The sequence below is a fragment of the Hypanus sabinus genome, chromosome X1, assembly GCF_030144855.1.
Source record: "Hypanus sabinus isolate sHypSab1 chromosome X1, sHypSab1.hap1, whole genome shotgun sequence".
Taxonomy (NCBI): domain Eukaryota; kingdom Metazoa; phylum Chordata; class Chondrichthyes; order Myliobatiformes; family Dasyatidae; genus Hypanus; species Hypanus sabinus.
This window is the reverse complement of record NC_082738.1, coordinates 24,212,320-24,230,021: the sequence shown is the minus strand read 5'-3', so window position 1 is coordinate 24,230,021 and position 17,702 is coordinate 24,212,320. Positions and strand designations below refer to the sequence as shown.

Sequence of the window (17,702 nt, the reverse complement as noted above, 5' to 3'; positions counted from 1 at the left end):
AGAAATATGTGAGCATAGCTCTATCATTATTTACAAAACATATGCCCCACTTACAGAAGTCTACTTAAAAACATGAAAAAACTCTACAAAATTGGACCTTTAAAAAATATTTAAGGAAAGCATAGACTGCTATGTTTAGTGTTGAACCCAGGATATTGGGTAGGATCAATAAAGAGTGGCAGGGTAGGATTAAAAATACTTATGTCTGAATTAATTGCTATTCAACCTGAGAAATTCACCTCTGTTCAGTGTTTTTAAAAGTATCAGGTTATTTATCCTCAGCAAGAACAATGTATGGCTGTGTGATCAGCTGTTCATCAGAAACCAAGGTGACTTGTAGTTCAAAGGAAGAACACAGTGCCTTACTTTCTGCCACTTTAAGGCCCTAATCCATTAGACATGATGCATGTGATGGGGGAAAGGAAGGCAACCTTACCAGCCAAGATACTCTCTCCAGAAAAACTGGAATGCTTAGCAGATAAGTGAACTGGGCAAAAGCTCTCTAAAACACAATTGGGTTCTCGAAGTAGTGAGAGACCAAGGGAAGTCAGGGTAACAATACTTAGCAACTTCCACACAGGCAACTGTTTCAATCATTTTTAAAATAAGCATAATGGACATTTAATCTATTAGCCAGGGGGAGCAATGCAGAGTAAAAGCTTTTAGGGAACTTCTTGCCTTTTGGAGAGTTGCAGTTTTCATACAGCCTAAAATAGTTGTGACAATGAGCTCCTCCTTCAATTTGCAAAGCCTATTTTATATCACTGTATGAAAGCAGCTTACAATATAATTTAACCACATATTAAGCTGTCTGCATAACTAGAGTATGACCAGACCTGGACATTTTGAAGAGTGTGAGACTTGCACCATTTAAGAATTTTGCAGCAAGTCTTAGGAAAACAGAAGACAATTCACGCACACACTCCCAAACAGCGACACTTAATGACCAAATTAGGTTTTTGACATCACCCCGTTGTTCAAAAGTGGGCATATCCATCTTTGAGAAGGCAACATTTTTGATGCCTTAAAAATGGCTTCAGAGTACATAACTTTAGTCCTGAATTGCAGTATTAATCCAAAATTAAAGGCTCCAAATCCCTGATGCAAATTTCAAGCAAATAAACTTCTAACTGTGCCATAGCTGCAGAGTTTGTTGGAGAAAGATCATATAGATACAGTACATGGTCTTGATATACATTCAGTGCTTAATTTACTTTGCAAAGCACTTTATAGAAACTGAACTCTGCTGTGATCAGCTGGATGACAATATAGAATAAAGAGGCCAAAGTCCACACTGAGAATTTCAACTATATCTTTGGTACATTTCACTCTGAGCAAGACAATGATTGTACCACCTCTGGATAGATTTATAGATAACATTTACATACAATACTCAAGTACGTTTGACACGGAGAGAAATTCTTCATGCAAGCATAAGCAGCTTACACCTAAACAACCTCATATATAAGCCAACCACTTTAAAGATGGATAGGAAATAAGTCACTTGAAACTTGAACAAAAGATTTGCAGCAGAGATGGTGGCTTAAATTATGGCATACTGAATCTATTCATAAACAAGAGTTATAGGGGCAGAGAGAAACAAGGTATTCTTTGTTGGCCTTCGGTGCCAGGCCATTCAAATAGGCAAAAACCCAGCCTCTCACAGAGTGCAAAAACAACTGAAACAAAAGGATATTGTGGAAGCTTGAAACTGATGATATTATTGTTCTCTGCAATCAAACCTGAAGATTTTAAAAGTACAGAATAAATTTATGCAATGGCATTTATTACATTTAGTTTCAATTTTACACAGTTTCAAGTTGGATCATTCTAATCAAGCTCTTTGCACAAATTGTATTACTTATTTGTTCATACAAAATTAACCTTAGAAAATCCTGACATATATTGCCTATCCCCAATTGTGTCATATCTAGGGAGCCAGTGGTCTGGAATTAAGTAATGCAGGTTTCCTGAAGAACCTTAACAAACCAGATGGGTTTTTACAATAATCCAGTCTTATGGTTACACTTATTGACAGCAAACTTTTTAAAGTTTAAAAAAGATCTTGATTTCAATTCATGACTCAGCTGCCTTGGTGAGATTTAAACTCATTCTCTATATCAATAATCCAGAATTTACCGAAATATTTGTTGCTTATCACTATTCAACCATAATCATAATCAGAATCAGATTTATCACCAGCATGTGTCGTGAAATTTGTTAACTTAGCAGCAGCAGTTCAATGCAATACCTAACATTGAAGAAGAAGAAAACATAAATTAAATAATAATTATTATTTCATTTTGGTAGGTCAAATATGATGGCAGAATATAGTATAGATGGTAAGACCCTTGGCAGTGATCAGAGGGATCTTGGGGTCCGAGTCCATAGGACACAAAGCTGCTGCGCAGGTTGACTCTGTGGTTAAGAAAGCATGTGGTGCATTGGCCTTCATCAATTGTGGAATTGAATTTAGGAGTCGAGAGGTAATGTTGCAGCTATATAGGACCCTGATCAGACCCCACTTGGAGGACTGTGCTCAGTTCTGGTCACCTCACTACAGGAAGGATGTGGAAACTATAGAAAGGGTGCAGAGGAGATTTACAAGGATGTTGCTTGGATTAGGGAGCATGCCCTATGAGAATAGGTTGAGTGAACTTGGCCTTTTCTCCTTGGAGCGACGGAGGATAAAAGGTGACCTGATAGAGGTGTATAAGATGTTAAGAGGCATTGATCGTGTGGATAGCTTTTTCCTTGGGCTGAAATGGCTAACACGAGAAGGTACAGTTTTAAGGTGCTTGGAAGTAGGTACATGTCAGGGGTAAGTTTTTTTTTAATGCAGAGTGGTGAGTGCATGGAATGGGCTGCCGGCGGCAGTGGAGGCAGATATGATAGGGTCTTTTAAGAGACTCCTGGATAGGTACATGGAGCTTAGAAAAGTAGAAGGCTATGTGTAACCCTAGGTAATTTCTAAAATAAGTACATGTTCAGCACTGCATCTTGGGCCGAAGGGCCTGTATTATGCTGCAGGTTTTCTATTTTTCGAATAATCAATTACAGCATATGTATATTGAATAGATGAAAAATCATGCAAAAAACAGAAATATTATCTATATAAAAAGTGAGGTAGTGTTCACAGGTTCAATGTCTGCTTAGGAATCAGATGGCAGGGGGAAGAAGCTCTTCCTGAATCGCTGTGTGTGTGCCTTCAGGCTTCTGTACCGCTTAACTGATGGCAACAGTGAGAAAAGGGCATGCTCTGGGTGCTGGGAGTCCTTAATAATGGATGCTGCCTTTCTGAGACACTGCTCTGTAAAGATGTACTGGGTACTTTGTAGGCTAGTACCCAAGATGGAGCCAACTAAATTTACAATCCTCTGCAGCTTCTTTCAGTCCTGTGCAGTAGCCTCCCCACCCCACCCCCATACCAGACAGTGATACAGCCTGTCAGAATGCTCTCCACGGTACATCTATAAAAGTTTTTGAGTGTATTTGTTGGCATGCCAGATCTCTTCAAACTCCTAATAAAGTATAGCTGCTGTCTTGCCTTCTTTATGACTACATCGATATGTTGGGACCAGGTTAGATCCTCAGAGATCGACACCCAGGAACTTGAAGCTGCTCACTCTCTCCACTTCTGATCCCTCTATGAGGATTGGTGTGTGCTCACTCGTCTTACCCTTCCGGAAGTCCACAATCAGCTCTTTCATCTTATTGACATTGAGTGCCAGGTTGCTGTTGCGGCACCATTTCACTAGTTGGCATATCTCACTCCTGCATGCCCTCTCGTCTCTATTTGAGATTCTACTAACAATAGTTGTATCATCAGCAAATTTATTGATGGTATTTGAGCTATGCCTAACCACAGTCATGGGTATAGAGAGAGTAGAGCAATGGGCTAAGCACACACTCTTGAGGTGCACCAGTGTCAATCATCAGTGAGGAGGAGATGTTATGACCAATCCACATAGATTATAGTCTTCCAGTTAGGAAGTCAAGGATCCAATTGCAGAGGGAGGTACAGAGGCTCAGGTTCTGCATCTTCTCAATCAGGATTGTGGGAATGATGGTATTAAATGCTGAGCTATAGTCAATGAACAGCATCCTGACATAGGTGCTTGTGTTGTCCAGGTCGTCTAAAGCCATGTGGTGAGCCATTGAGATTGTATCAGTCATTGACCTATTGTGGCGATAGGCAAATTGCAATGGGTCCAGGTCCTTGGTGAGGCCGGAGTTCAGTCTAGTCATGACTCACCTCTCATATCCCATAGATTCACTTGCATCAATATACCAAGACTAAACTGCAGCTAGGTCCTTGACTTGCTCATTAAGAAACTAGAGTGCAGATCAGCAATACCATTTCTTCCTTGTTGAAGATCAGCACAGGTACAAGTTCAAATTAGGAGTTGATATGGAAGTGTAATACACTTGCCAGAAAGCATTTTAACTGGGGCAGGGAGATCATTTACAGGCACAGAACTACCTGTTTGCAATAGTCAAGTTTGAATATTAGAAATCTAGACTAGTACAATCTGGGACAAGAGCAAAATGTCAATTCTGGTTATCGGGGGAAAGTTTAAGCAGAATACTGCCTTATGAGCAGCCAACTAAGCTCTCCATATGTGAATGAGATGCAAGGTGAACCTTAAGCCTACATGAATAATAGCCCCAAATATTACACATTATTGAATTGACTTTATTACTTACATCCTTCATATACAGGAGTAAAAATCTTTGTTACATCTCTGCCTAAATCTGCAATGTGCAATTCATAATAAATAGTATGTACAACAGGACAGTCAATATAACAAAAATACAGTTGTATTAGCATGAATTAATCAGTCTGATGGCCTGGTGGAAGCTATCTTGGAGCCTGTGGGTTCTGACTTTTATGCTGTGGTACCATTTCCCAGATGGTAGCAGCTGGAACAGTTTGTGGTTGGGGTGACTCGGGTCCCCAATGATCCTTTAGGCCCCTTTTACACACCTGTCTTTGTAAATGTCCTGAATAGTGGGAAGTTCACATCTACAGATGCGCTGGGTTGTCCGCACCACTCTCTGCAGAGGGAGGTACAGTTCCCATACCAGGCAGCGATGCAGCTAGTCAGGATGCTCTCAATTGTGCCCCTGTAGAAAGTTCTTAGGATTTGGAGGCCCATACCAAACTTGCTGAGCCGTCTGAGGTGAAGTTCCTTTTTCACCACACAGCTGGTATGTACAGGCCACTCGAGGTCCTCGGTGATGTTGATGCCGAGGAACTTAAAGCTGTTCACCCGCTCAACCCCAGATCCATTGATGTCAGTAGGGGTTAGCTTGTCTCCATTCCTCCTGTAGTCCACAACCCGCTCCTTTGTTTTTGTGACATTGAGGGAAAAACGTTTTCTTGATGGCACTGTCAGGGTGATAAACACAAAAATACAACTACAGACGCTGTGGGTCAAAGAATACATACACAACGCTGGAAGAACTCAAGTCAGGCAGCATCCATGAGAAAAGAGTAGCCAACATTTCAGGCCAAGACCCTTCATCAGGAATTCATCAGAAATCAGACCCTGATGAAGGGTCTCAGCCCGAAATGTTGGCTACTCTTTTCTCATGGATGCTGCCTGACCTGCTGAGTTCTTCCAGCATTGTGTATGTACTGTCAGGGTGATGACTTCTTCTCTGTAGGCTGCCTCATTATTATTTGAGATAAGGCTAATCAATGTAGTATCATCAGCAAATTAAATTAGCAGATTGGAGCCATGGGTGGCAATACAGTCATGGGTATACAGAGATTCAAGCTACACTTTCCTTGCATTGTATTACATCCAGCATTATTCACAAGAATCAGTGCTTAGTGTCAAAACCAGAAACAGTCAGCTACATTATGACACTGGCAACAATAAGTTTTTAAATAGCTGATTTGCCAATTTGATCAGAAGCGAAAATATTCTGCATGACTGATAGACTGGTCAAATGTGGGGACAAGAGCAAGCCCCCTTGTGCTTACTTAAAATGATAAAATGCATTTTGCGCCATACATGCATGAACAAAGTTGCAGTAGACAAGTACCCACTTTTGAAAAAGAACTTTATTGTTGTATTCAGTGGGATTAAAATGCAGAGTTCAAAAACAGATGAGAGTTCAGTCTAAGCAGTTTAAAGTTCAGGAACTAATGCGACTAGGACTACAATTAAGTGAACAAAGTTGATGCCTGAGCTTAACCAGAGAGCAGGTAGTCAGACTACTTCATCAAATTTTTGAACAACCATGTTCAATACAGAACAAAATTTATTGGGGTGAAAGTTTCACATCCTGACAGAGACAGAGAGCGAGTCTCTCTGTGGTGAACTACATATACCTGTCTGGACACACCCCCTGCTGACTGCTCCTGTGGCTCCTCCCACAGACCCCTGTATAAAGGCGATTGAGGTCTGAGCCCGGCCTCTCAGTCTCCAGGATGTAGTATGGGGGTCAACCACTGCTTGTTCCTTCTTCCAGTCAATAAAAGCCGATATCTCACCTTTAAGTATCAGAGAGAGTTATTGATGGTGCATCACTCTCTGTCTCTAAGACATTTGCACAGTACTGTATTTGTCGATTTGGAGCAGAGCTATGCTGACTATCCCTAATCAGATCATGTCCCTCCAAATGCTCATAAATCCTGCCATACCGGATCTTCTCCAACAATTTTCCCACCACTGAAGTCAGATGACTGGTCTATAATTTCCTGGATTATCTCTACGCCCTTTCTTGAAGAAGGGAGCAACATCTGCAACCCTCCAATCCTCCGGAACCTCTCCCATCCCTATTGATGATGTAAAGATCACCACAAGAGGCTCAGCAATCTCCTCCCTTGCTTCCCACTGGTCTAGGGCATATCTCATCCGGTCCCAGTGACTTATCTAACAATGCTTTACAAAAGCTCCAGCACACCCTCTTTCTCAACGTCTATATGGTCAAGCATTTCAGTCCTCTATAGAGAACTATATCAGAATCAGATTTATCAACTTGAACTCTGTGTCAGCAAGACCAAAGAGTTGATTGTGGGCTTTAGGAAGAGTAAAACAAGGGAACACAAACTAATCTTCAGAGAGATCTAGTAGAGAGAAGAGCAATTTCAGGTTCCAGGGTTTCAATATCTGAGGACCTAACCTAGACGCAGTATATTGACGCAGCTATAAAGGAAGTGGCTATACTTTGAGTTTGAGGAGATTTGATTTGTAAACTAAAATATTCAATACATTAATGCCCATCATTAAAGATTCCCACCACCCAGGACATGCCCTCTTCACATTGCTACTGTCAGGAAGGAGGTACAGAAGCTTGAAGGTGCACACAATTCAAGACAGCTTCTTCCCCTCTGCCAGCTGATTTCTAAACTGGCATTGAACCCAGGAACACTACCTCACTACATTTTTTCTTGTTTTTTTGTTTTAACTTAACTATTTAATACAAATATACTTCCAGTAATTCAGTTTCTCCGCCTCTATATTTATCATGCATTTCATAGTACTGCTGCTGTAAAGTTAACAAATTTCATGACATATGATACAAGATCTGCTTCAATCACTCACGTCATGAAAATTGTGTTTTTTGTGGCAGCAAATGTCTTAGGTACTATACACGTGCCCAAGACTTTTGAGCAGTATTCTATAGAATGTCAGCAGTAAACGTAAACCAGAGATGGAAAATTGAGTGTTAGCACACAAGGTGAGAACAAGTGCCATAAAAATAATACAGCAGCCATAAGCAGCTCAGCTATGAATGAATCTTTGCGCAAGATTTTCAGTTGATTACTTTAATAGCTCATTAGAAACTTTACATAGTCACAGCATAGACCAATTGCCTATTTGTCACTAGAGTGCAATAGCAAGACATTTAAAAAGACAAAAGCAGTACTTCACATCACTGAAAATTACAGAAGTCAACACACTAGTTCCTTAATGAATATTTATTTGGAAAAAGTGCTTGTACCCGACAGCATTACATTTAAACAAAGCTCAGTGCTAAAGACATTCTAGCCTGGTCAGGCCTCCTGTCCTTTCCCTTTGAAAAGAAAACAATCCCGTATGAAACATGATTAAATACAAAATCTAGAATTTAAAAAGTTATTGTAACAAAATTCATGATCGGATCGGCTGAATTTGTCACAGAAAGCTATCCTTCCAAGAGTGTGGGGTGGGGGAGGGGCGAGAACTGGATAAACCAAGGATCACAAACAATTTTGTTGAAAGTTCACATGGGTCTATTTAACTCGAATTGCAACCAATGCATATTTTTTGGGGGGGGGGGGAGAATGCTGACTCACTGACCACAGAAACAAGCTTTTCAAATTTTGAGACAAATTAAAAACTGTTATCCCATCAACTCTTCGCTGGTAGAATGCTGGACCTGGTGTACAAGTGCAAACGCTAGTTCCAGGAGCAAATAATTTTGTTGCAAGATTGGTTTGAAAAGGTATGATAATTATCCGCAAAGTCAATCTGTCAGTTAAGTAAGATCAGTGGCTAACTGAGAAGGTACAAATTCAGTAAACCCAGCAGAACCTGCCAGTAAACTAGGGCAAATTTTATTGCTTTCTCCTTTTTCTGCACCAACCAATACAAAAATTTATGGTTCCATCATATTTACAACAATGATTGTGCTACATCATGTACAGAACTGGATCTCACTTAATTGGACATATTTGGGCATGCCAAAACATTTTCTGTCAACAACCAATAGTTTTAGTCATTAAAATAGAGCATTACCCATCTGAGTCACAAGTTGAAGTCAAAAGAACATTACAATTTGTTGGTGTCTCCTTCCTATCCCAACACCTCCAAGTGTACTTTAGAGGTTATAATACAAACACATCTGGGAATAAATAACACCACAATAAAATGCATTTTCAAGAATATCTCTCATGTTAAATCACAATAAGATTCAGTCTTCCTCCTTTGTCTAGACTGCTCCACTGGAAACCACACTTTCAAGTTCCCTTTCTCATCTTGCACAATTGGCAAGGCAGGCAGTGACATCGTCACAAAATATAACAGAGGAAGCCAATGAAGTTAGATTGAAGATTTGTTATCTTCCATTGCCACTTTGAGCTTTAGTTAGGGATTTACTTTCTGCGCCGAAGGTACATAGCCATTTAAACACCCAGCTGTGAACAGTTATTAGACACTGGTGCAACTGAGCCTGTCCTAAAATAAGACAGATGCAACCAAATGATCTCCACTCCAATTAAAGGGATTGAAGTGAAATTATCAAGATTGCATCAGGCTAGATCACCATCAAATTTAGTATTTTTAGTGATGGATCAAGCATTTTAGAATGTATTGCTACCAGAGCAGTTGTAAACTCAGTACAATACAACTTATATGCAGGTAAAGAGGACTAGTTTCTTCTTATGGTACTGTCAACTGCTACTTGGTTGTGTTTTAAACAGAGTTTTCAATTTTTTTTAAAACTCCGGTTACATTTAATTGAAATGTGATTACTTGAAAATTTGCAGATGTGTAAAGAACTATTGGTAATAACTAGGATACAAGATTTTAAATGTGAACTTAGACCAAGTTTTTAAATAAGATAGGCTGCATTTCAGTGGCTAAATGCATTTAAAGTGTATAGAAGGAAAAAGGGGAAAAACCAGAAAATATCAGGACCAGAGTAAAGGACAAGAATCACATTCAGGATACAAAAGGGATCAGAGAAAGTGATCAGGATTGGGCTAAAGTGCACATGCAATTCCGGAGCTAATGTGCTGAGCATAAGGGTTGAGAAAGCAGCCAGAATCACATACTGGCTCTGGGATTTTTAATTTCCAGTGCTTGACTATGCTACAAGTGCAACAGTCCACTGTATGGGACAGTGGACACTCAATGGGTGGATTGCTTAAAAAAGACAAGCTTTCTTCGGGAGGATCAAGGTGTAGTAGTCACCAGGTTAAAATCTATATTTGGGCATTATTTGATAAAAATACCACATAATTAAATAAGTAATAATGGGCACTGTAACAAATGATGCAGAATAGGCCTTTCAAATATTCCAATGAGAGCAGTCTAGTGTTTAATGAATACAGATTACATCAATATTATTTGGGGGATGGATAAGAGCTTAGATGGAGAAAAATCTGTTAGAAATCAGTGATTTAGAGCAGGTCTCCTGTATGCTGTAGAATTGGCGCCACAATCCAAATAGCGGTATGCTTCCAAAGAGTTCTGTGACGGATGTCCCAAGTAAGAGCTTTTCACTGTGGTCCTGAGAAAGAAAAAAGATAATATGGCATGAATGTCCTTGTCTGAACAATAAGAACAGTTTACATTGTTACAAGTAGCAATTTAGCAAATATAGCAATATAGCAAAATATTCTATACATATCCAAAGACCAGTGGCACAAAAGATTCCTCAACCCCCCCCCCCCCAAAAAAAAACACTAACAACCAGGAATAGCCACCAGACCAATGAGGCCTGTCTCACCCTTCAGTATGCTCATAGTTGATCATGCTAGCTTCTGCATAATTGACCAGCTCATATTTTTCTGTGCAAGATGCCCAGTCTTGAAATGTTTGTCATGTTAAATATACCCAATAATCTGCTTCCACTACCCAAGGGAAGGACATTCCAGATAGTCACTGCCCTCTGGCATGTCTCAATGCCTCATTCTGTAGCCATGCCTCCTGGCTCCTAACTCTACCACTATTGGGAGTGTCCTAATATCAACCTTGTCAAACACCTCTTAGGATCTTCTGTTTGAACAAGGTTCTTTTAAACCCCAAGGAATACAGACCCAAAATGGACAATGAGAACTCTCATCCCAGGAATTAACCTCATCATTCTCCTTTGGACTACCTCAATGCTACTATTACTTTTGTAGGTGCGGGAGAAAACTGTACACAAAACTCCAGGCGTGATCACACCAACACCCTGCATAACTGGAACAAAACCTTCCCATTCTTAAATTCCAACCCTTTGGCAATAAAGGTCAACATGCCATTTACTTCCTGAACTTGTCGTGTATGAATCACTAGAAGCAGGCAAGTCCTAGAACATCTTGATCTGAAGTTGCATTCATTTGCCATCTAACTTCATTTGGATGATCTGTTCAATGATCTCACACTTTCCTACATCAAACTCCAGTAGTTTGGCATTCACCCATTCACCATCTGTATGCGGATTGAAAGTAAATCTCACTGACAATCAATACAGGTGCACTCAAGGATGTAACTCATTCCAGGTACACAGGCAACAATGCACAGGATGGAAAAATGCTGTAGAGGGCTGTAAACTCCACCAGCTCCAACATGGAACTCAGCCTCCCCAGCATCAAGGCAAAACCCTCAAAAGGCAATGTCTCAAGAAGACATCATTAAGCACTTTCACCATCCAGGACATGCTCTCTTCTCATTACTACCATCAATGAAGTACAGGAGCCTGAAGACACACTCAACATTATAGGAACAGCTTCTTCCCCTCTGGCATCAGATTTTTTGAATGGTCCATGAACAGCACTTCACTATTTTGTTCTTTTTTGCACTACTTATTTTTTTAATATCTTGATGTAATTTAGCAATGTACTGTACTGCTGAACCACACAAATTTCATGGAGTCAGTGATTCTGATCCAGATCTCTCTGCAGAATCATTATGCCCTCATCACATGCTCTCCTACAGATGTCTCAACATTTTATTCCCTCCTCTAGGTTATTAATGTTAATAGTAAACTTAGACTTGGTCACTGGGGCATTCCATTAATTGCATCCCTCTAGCCTAAAAAGGAGGCATTTATTCCAACTGCTTTCCATAAAAGCCAGTTTCCATTGCTACATTCAGTTCTTAATGCACCAGCCTCACGTCACCTTGTCAAATGCAGTTAAGGAATTCAAATATACTACAACTACACCTTCCTATCAACCTTGTCACATTCTTAAAGAATGAACACATTTGACAAATATGATTTATATCTCAAAAACCATGTTCACCAGATTTAATAATATTTAGCTTCCCCAAATGAAAAATAAAAACAGGAAATAACTTTCAGTCTGGCAGGATGCTAAGAGTGGAAATGAAGGGAGTTTGCCTGATTGACTGCAGTGACAAGTGGTGTTCAACAGCAGCACATATTGGGACAATTTCTTTTTACATTGCACTTCAATGACTTGGGTGATGGAATTAATGGCTTCGCGACCAAGTTTATAAATGATACAAAGGTAGGTAGTTTAGAGGAAGCTAGGAGGCAACAGAAGGACTCAAAACAGATTAAGAGAATGGGCAAAGTAGTGGTAGATGGAATACAGAGTCAGGAAATGTATTGTCATGCCATTTGGTAAAAGGAATAAAAATGTAGAACATTTTCGAAATGGAGAGAAAATTCAAAAATCTGAGGTGCAAAGGGACTTGGGCATCTTGGTGTAGGATTCCCTAATGGTTGATGGCTCTGGGACTGTACTCACTGGAATTCACAAGAATTCAATGAGGGGTGACCTCATTGAAACCTATCAAATGTGGAAAGGCCTCAATGGAGTGGATGTAGGCAGGACGTTTCCTATGATGGGGGAGGAAGACTGGAGGACATAGTCTCAAAATAGAGGGACATCTCTTTAGAACTGATGAGGAATTTCTTTAACCAGAGAGTGGTAAATCTATAGAAGTCATTGCCACAGGTGGCTGTGGAGGCCAAGTCATTGGGTATATTTAAAGCAGTGGTTGATAGATTCTTGATTAGTCAGGGCATAAGGGGATACAGGAAGAAGGCAGGAGATTGCAACCGAGAGGTAAACTGGATCAGCCACAATGAAATGGCAGAATAGATTTAGAAACAAGCACAGAAAACCTACAGCACAATACAGGCCCTTTGGCCCACAAAGTTGTGCTGAACATGTCCATACCTTAGAAATTACTAGGGTTACCCAAAGCCCTCTATTTCACTAAGCTCCATGTACCTATCCAAAAGTCTCCTAAAAGTCCCCATCGCATCCGCCTCCACCACTGTTGCCAGCAGCCCATTCCACACACTCACCACTCTCGGAGTAAAAAAACTTGCTGTCATCTCCTCTGTACCTACTACCCAGCACCTTAAACCTGTGTCCTCTTGTGGCAACCATTTCAGCCCTGGGGAAAAGCCTCCGACTATCCACACGATCAATGCCTCTCATCATCTTATACACCTCTATCAGGTCACCTCTCTTCCCCTGTTACTCCAAGGAGAAAAGGCCGAGTTCACTCAGCCTGTTTTCATAGGGCACGCTTCCCAATCCAGGCAACATCCTTGTAAGTCTCCTCTGCACCCTTTCTATAGCTTCCACATCCTTCCTGTAGTGAGGCGACCAGAACTGAACACAGTACCCCAAAAGGGGTCTGACCAGGCTCCTATATAGCTGCAACATTACTTCTTGGCTCCTAAATTCAATTCCACGATTGATGAAGGCCAAGACACCGTACACTTTCTTAACCACAGAGCCAACCTGTGCAGCAGCTTTGAGTGTCCTATGACTCTGACCCCAAGATCCCTCTGATCCTCCACACTGCCAAGAGTCTTGCCATTAAGGCTATATTCTGCCATCATATTTGACCTAACAAAATGAACCACCTCACACTTATCTGGGTTGAACTCCATCTGCCACTTCTCAGCCCGGTTTTGCATGCTATCAAAGTCCCGCTGTAACTTCTTACAACCCTCCACACTATCCACAACACCTCCAACCTTTGTGTCATCACTAAACTTACCAACCCATCCCTTCACTTCTTCATCCAAGTTGTTCATTAAAAAAAAAATCACGAAGAGTAAAGGTCCCAGAACAGATCCCTGAGGCACACCACTGGTCACCAGCTTACATGCAGAATATGACCCATCTACAACCACTCTTTGCCTTCTGTGGGCAAGCCAGTTCTAGATCCAACAAAGCAATGTCCCCTTGGATCCCATGCCTCCTTACTTTCTCAAAAAGCCTTGCATAGGGTACCTTGTTAAATGCCTTGCTGAAATCCATATACACTACATCCACTGCTCTACCTTCATCAATATGAAGCAAGATTTGATGGACCAAATGGCCTAATACTGCTTCGATATCTTAAGGTCTTAATTATGTCACATCAGTAACATAATGAGAAAAACATCTCTTCTGTTATTGTACTTTTACCCCAGCCACTCATTATATTTGCAGTTTATTTTATGAGTCAAATACACCATCAACACTATAGTGTCACTTTCAAGTTTTGTGTCATGCATAGAAAATCTGAAGCATTTCTGTCACAATAACAATCTTGCCATTTAATTGATTTTTTTTTTAATAAAAGTTCCTGAGTTTTCTTAACATTATTAATTGGGGTTTGGGTTGAACTGCAGCACCTTGCCAACAAGAGATGTAGAGTTCACCTCTTCTGCCTTCTTTTGAAGGAGGAGCCACACTATACATGTTCCAAATCTTATGGTACTCTCCTAGTATCAGAATCGGGTTTAACATCACAGGTATGTGTCATGAAATTTAACTTTGTGATAGCAATACATGAGAGAAAAAGGAAACTGAATTACAGTAAGCACGTGTATTAAATAGTTCTTGGATCATTGGGATCTCTTCTTGGGGAGGTATGACCTTTTCAAAAGTGACGGGTTGCACCTGAACCCAACGGGGACCAATATTCTCGTGACAGATTTGTTAGAGCTGTGGGGTGGGAACCAGATGAAGGGACTCAGGATAGGACGGATGGTTTAAAAAACAGAAAAAGCAAAGATGGCATGCAGTCAGACTGAGGAAGGGTAGGTAGATGATAGGACAAAATTGCAGCCAGCAGGGTGAGCATTAGTGCCAGCAGTGCATTAATGATGCAGAATCAAAAAGGGTAGTCAATACAGTACACAAAGTGTTATATCTCAATGCACAGAGTATAAGAAAAAAGGTGGATGATCTTTTTGCACTATTATATATTGTCAGGTATGATGTGGCCATCACTGAACCATGGCTGAAGAATGGTTGTAGTTAGGAGCTGAATGCCCAAGGTTACATGCTGTATTGGAGGGATAGGAAGGTAGGCAGAAGGGATGGTGTGGCTTTGATGGTAAAGAGTAGTATCAAATCAGTAGAACAATGTGACATAGGATTGGAAGATGTTGAATCCTTGTGGGTTGAGTTAAGAAACTGCAAAGGTAAAAGTACATTAATGGCAGTTTTTCAGGCCTCCCAACAGTAGCTGGGATGTGGACCACAGATTACAACAGGAAATAGAAGAGGCATGTCAAAAGGGCTATGTTATGTCATGGAAGATTTCAACATGCAGGTCAAATGGGAAAATCAGGTTGGAAATGGATCTCAAGAGAGTGGGTTTGATGAGTGCCTACAAGATAGCTTTTGAAGAGCAATTTGTCATTGAGCCTACTGGGGATCAGCTATACTGGATTGGGTGTTATGTAATGAATCGGAGATGATTAGGGAGCTTAAGGTAAAAGGACCCTTAGGAGACACTGATCACAATATGATAAGAGTTCAACCTGAAATTTGATAGGAAGAAAGTAAAGTCTCACGTAGCAGTATTTCAGTGGGGTAAAGGAAGTTGCAGTGGGATGATAGAGGAGTTGGCTAAAGTAAATTGGAAGGAGATGCTGGTAGGGATGTCAGTAGAGCAGCAATGGCTTGAGCTTCTGGAAAAATGAGGAAGGTGCTGGATAGATATATTCCAAAAACAAAGAAATATTCAAATGGAAAAATAGTACAACCATGGCTGACAAAGGGAAGTCAAAGCTAATGTAAAAGCAAAAGGGTATACAATGCAAAAATTAGTGCCTAGAGAGGATTAGGAAGCTTTTAAAAACCTACAGAGAGCAATTAAAAGAATCATTATGAGGGAAAAGGTAACATATGAAAGCAAGCTAGCAAATAATATCAAAGTGAATAGTAAAAGCTTTTTCCAAGTATGTTTAAAAAGAGACAAGAGTGGCTATAGGAATGCTAGAAAATGAAGGGCAAGGAGATGGATAGACAAACTAAATGAGTATTTTGCATCAGACTTCCCTGTGAAAGACACTAACAGTGTGCTAGATGTTGAAAAGTGTGAGGGAAGAGAACGGAGTGCAGTTACTATTACAGGGGAGAAAGTGCTCAAAAAGCAGAAAGACCCAAAGGTACACAAGCCTTGGGTCAGGTTGCCAGGTATGATGTTGTGGCCATCGCTAAATTGTGGCTGAAGGATGGTTGTAGTTGGGAGCTGAATTTCCAAAGTTACAAGGCAGAGGGGATGGTGTGGCTCTACTGGTAAAGAATGGCATCAAATCAATAGGAAGATGTGACATAGGATTGGAAGATGTTGAGTCCTTGTGGGTTGAGTTAAGGAACTGCAAGGGTAAAAGTACACTAATGGCAGTTTTATACAGGCCTCCCAACAGTAGCTGGGAGGTGGACTACAGATTACAACAGGAAATAGAAAAGGCTTGTCAAAAGGGCTATGTTATGTCATGGAGATTGTAACATGCAGGTCAATTGGGAAAATCAGGTTGGTACTGGATCTCAAGAGTGCGAGTTTATTGAATGGCTAAGAGATGGCTTTTTAGAGCAGTTTGTCATTGAGCCTACTAGGGGATCAGCTATACTGGATTGGGTGTAAGAAACAGAAACACAGAAAACCTCAACACAATACAGGCCCTTTGGCCCACAAAGCTGTGCCGAACATGTCCTTACCTTAGATCTACCTAGGCTTACCAACAGCCCTCTTTTTCTAAGCTCTGTGTACCTATCCAGGAACCTCTTAAAAGATCCTATCATTTCTGCCTCCACCACTGCCACCAGCAGCCCATTCCACACACTCACCACTCTCTGCATTAAAAAAAAATTTACCCCAGACATCTCCTCTGTACTTACTTCCAAGCACCATTATGTAATGAACCAGAAGCGATTAGGGAGCTTAAGGTAAAAAAAACCCCTTAGGAACCAGAGATCACAATATAATTGAGTTCAACATGTAAGTTGATGGGGAGAAAGTAAAGTCTGATGTAACAGTATTTCATTGGAGTAAGGGAAAATACACAGGTATGAGAGAGGAGTTGGCCAAAGTAAATTGGAAGGAGATGATGGCAGGGATGTCAGCAGAGCAGCAATGGCTTGCATTTCTGGGGGGGGGGGGGTGCAGGGCATGTGTATTCCAAAAATGAAGAAATACTTGAATGGTAAAATAGTACAAACATGGCTGACAAGTCAAAGCTATTGTAAAAACAAACAGGCATACAAAGCAAAAATTAGTGGGAAGATAGAGGATTGGTAACTTTTTAAGAATCTACAGAGAGCAACTAAAAAAATCATTAGAAGGGAGAAGATGAAATATGAAAGCAAGCTAGCAAACACTATCAAAGTAGATAGTAAAAGCTTTTTCAAGTATGTAAAAAAGATGAGTGGATACAGGACCACTAGAAAATGAGGCAGGAGAAATATAACAGGGGACAAGGAGATGGCTGATGAAGTAAATGAGTACTTTTGCATCAGTCTTCACTGTGGAAGACACTAGCAAATGTGCCAGATGTTGTAGTATGTGAAGGAAGAGAAGTGGATGCCGTTACTGTTACAAGAGAGCTGAAAGACCTAAAAGTACTTAAGTCACCCAATGAACTGCACCCTGGAGTTCTGAAAAGGGTAGCATTAGAGATTGTGGCAGAATTAGAAATGATCTTTCAAAAATCATTGGACTCTGGCATGGTGCCAGAAGACTGGAAAATTGCAAATGCCACTCCACTTGAAGAAAGGAGGAAGGAAG

General features: G+C 40.6%; 1 protein-coding gene across 1 annotated transcript in view; it reads right to left on the bottom strand.

Annotated features, from left to right (window-relative positions):
- Positions 1–8,126: 8,126 nt before the first annotated feature.
- The window catches only part of tmem106c (transmembrane protein 106C), a 56,551-nt gene continuing 46,975 nt past the window's right edge, over positions 8,127–17,702 (bottom strand). The window contains exon 7 of the mRNA XM_059956079.1: positions 8,127–10,230. Within this exon, the coding sequence (XP_059812062.1) occupies positions 10,113–10,230 (118 nt within the window). The 3' untranslated portion in view covers positions 8,127–10,112. The remainder of the gene's footprint in view (positions 10,231–17,702) is intronic.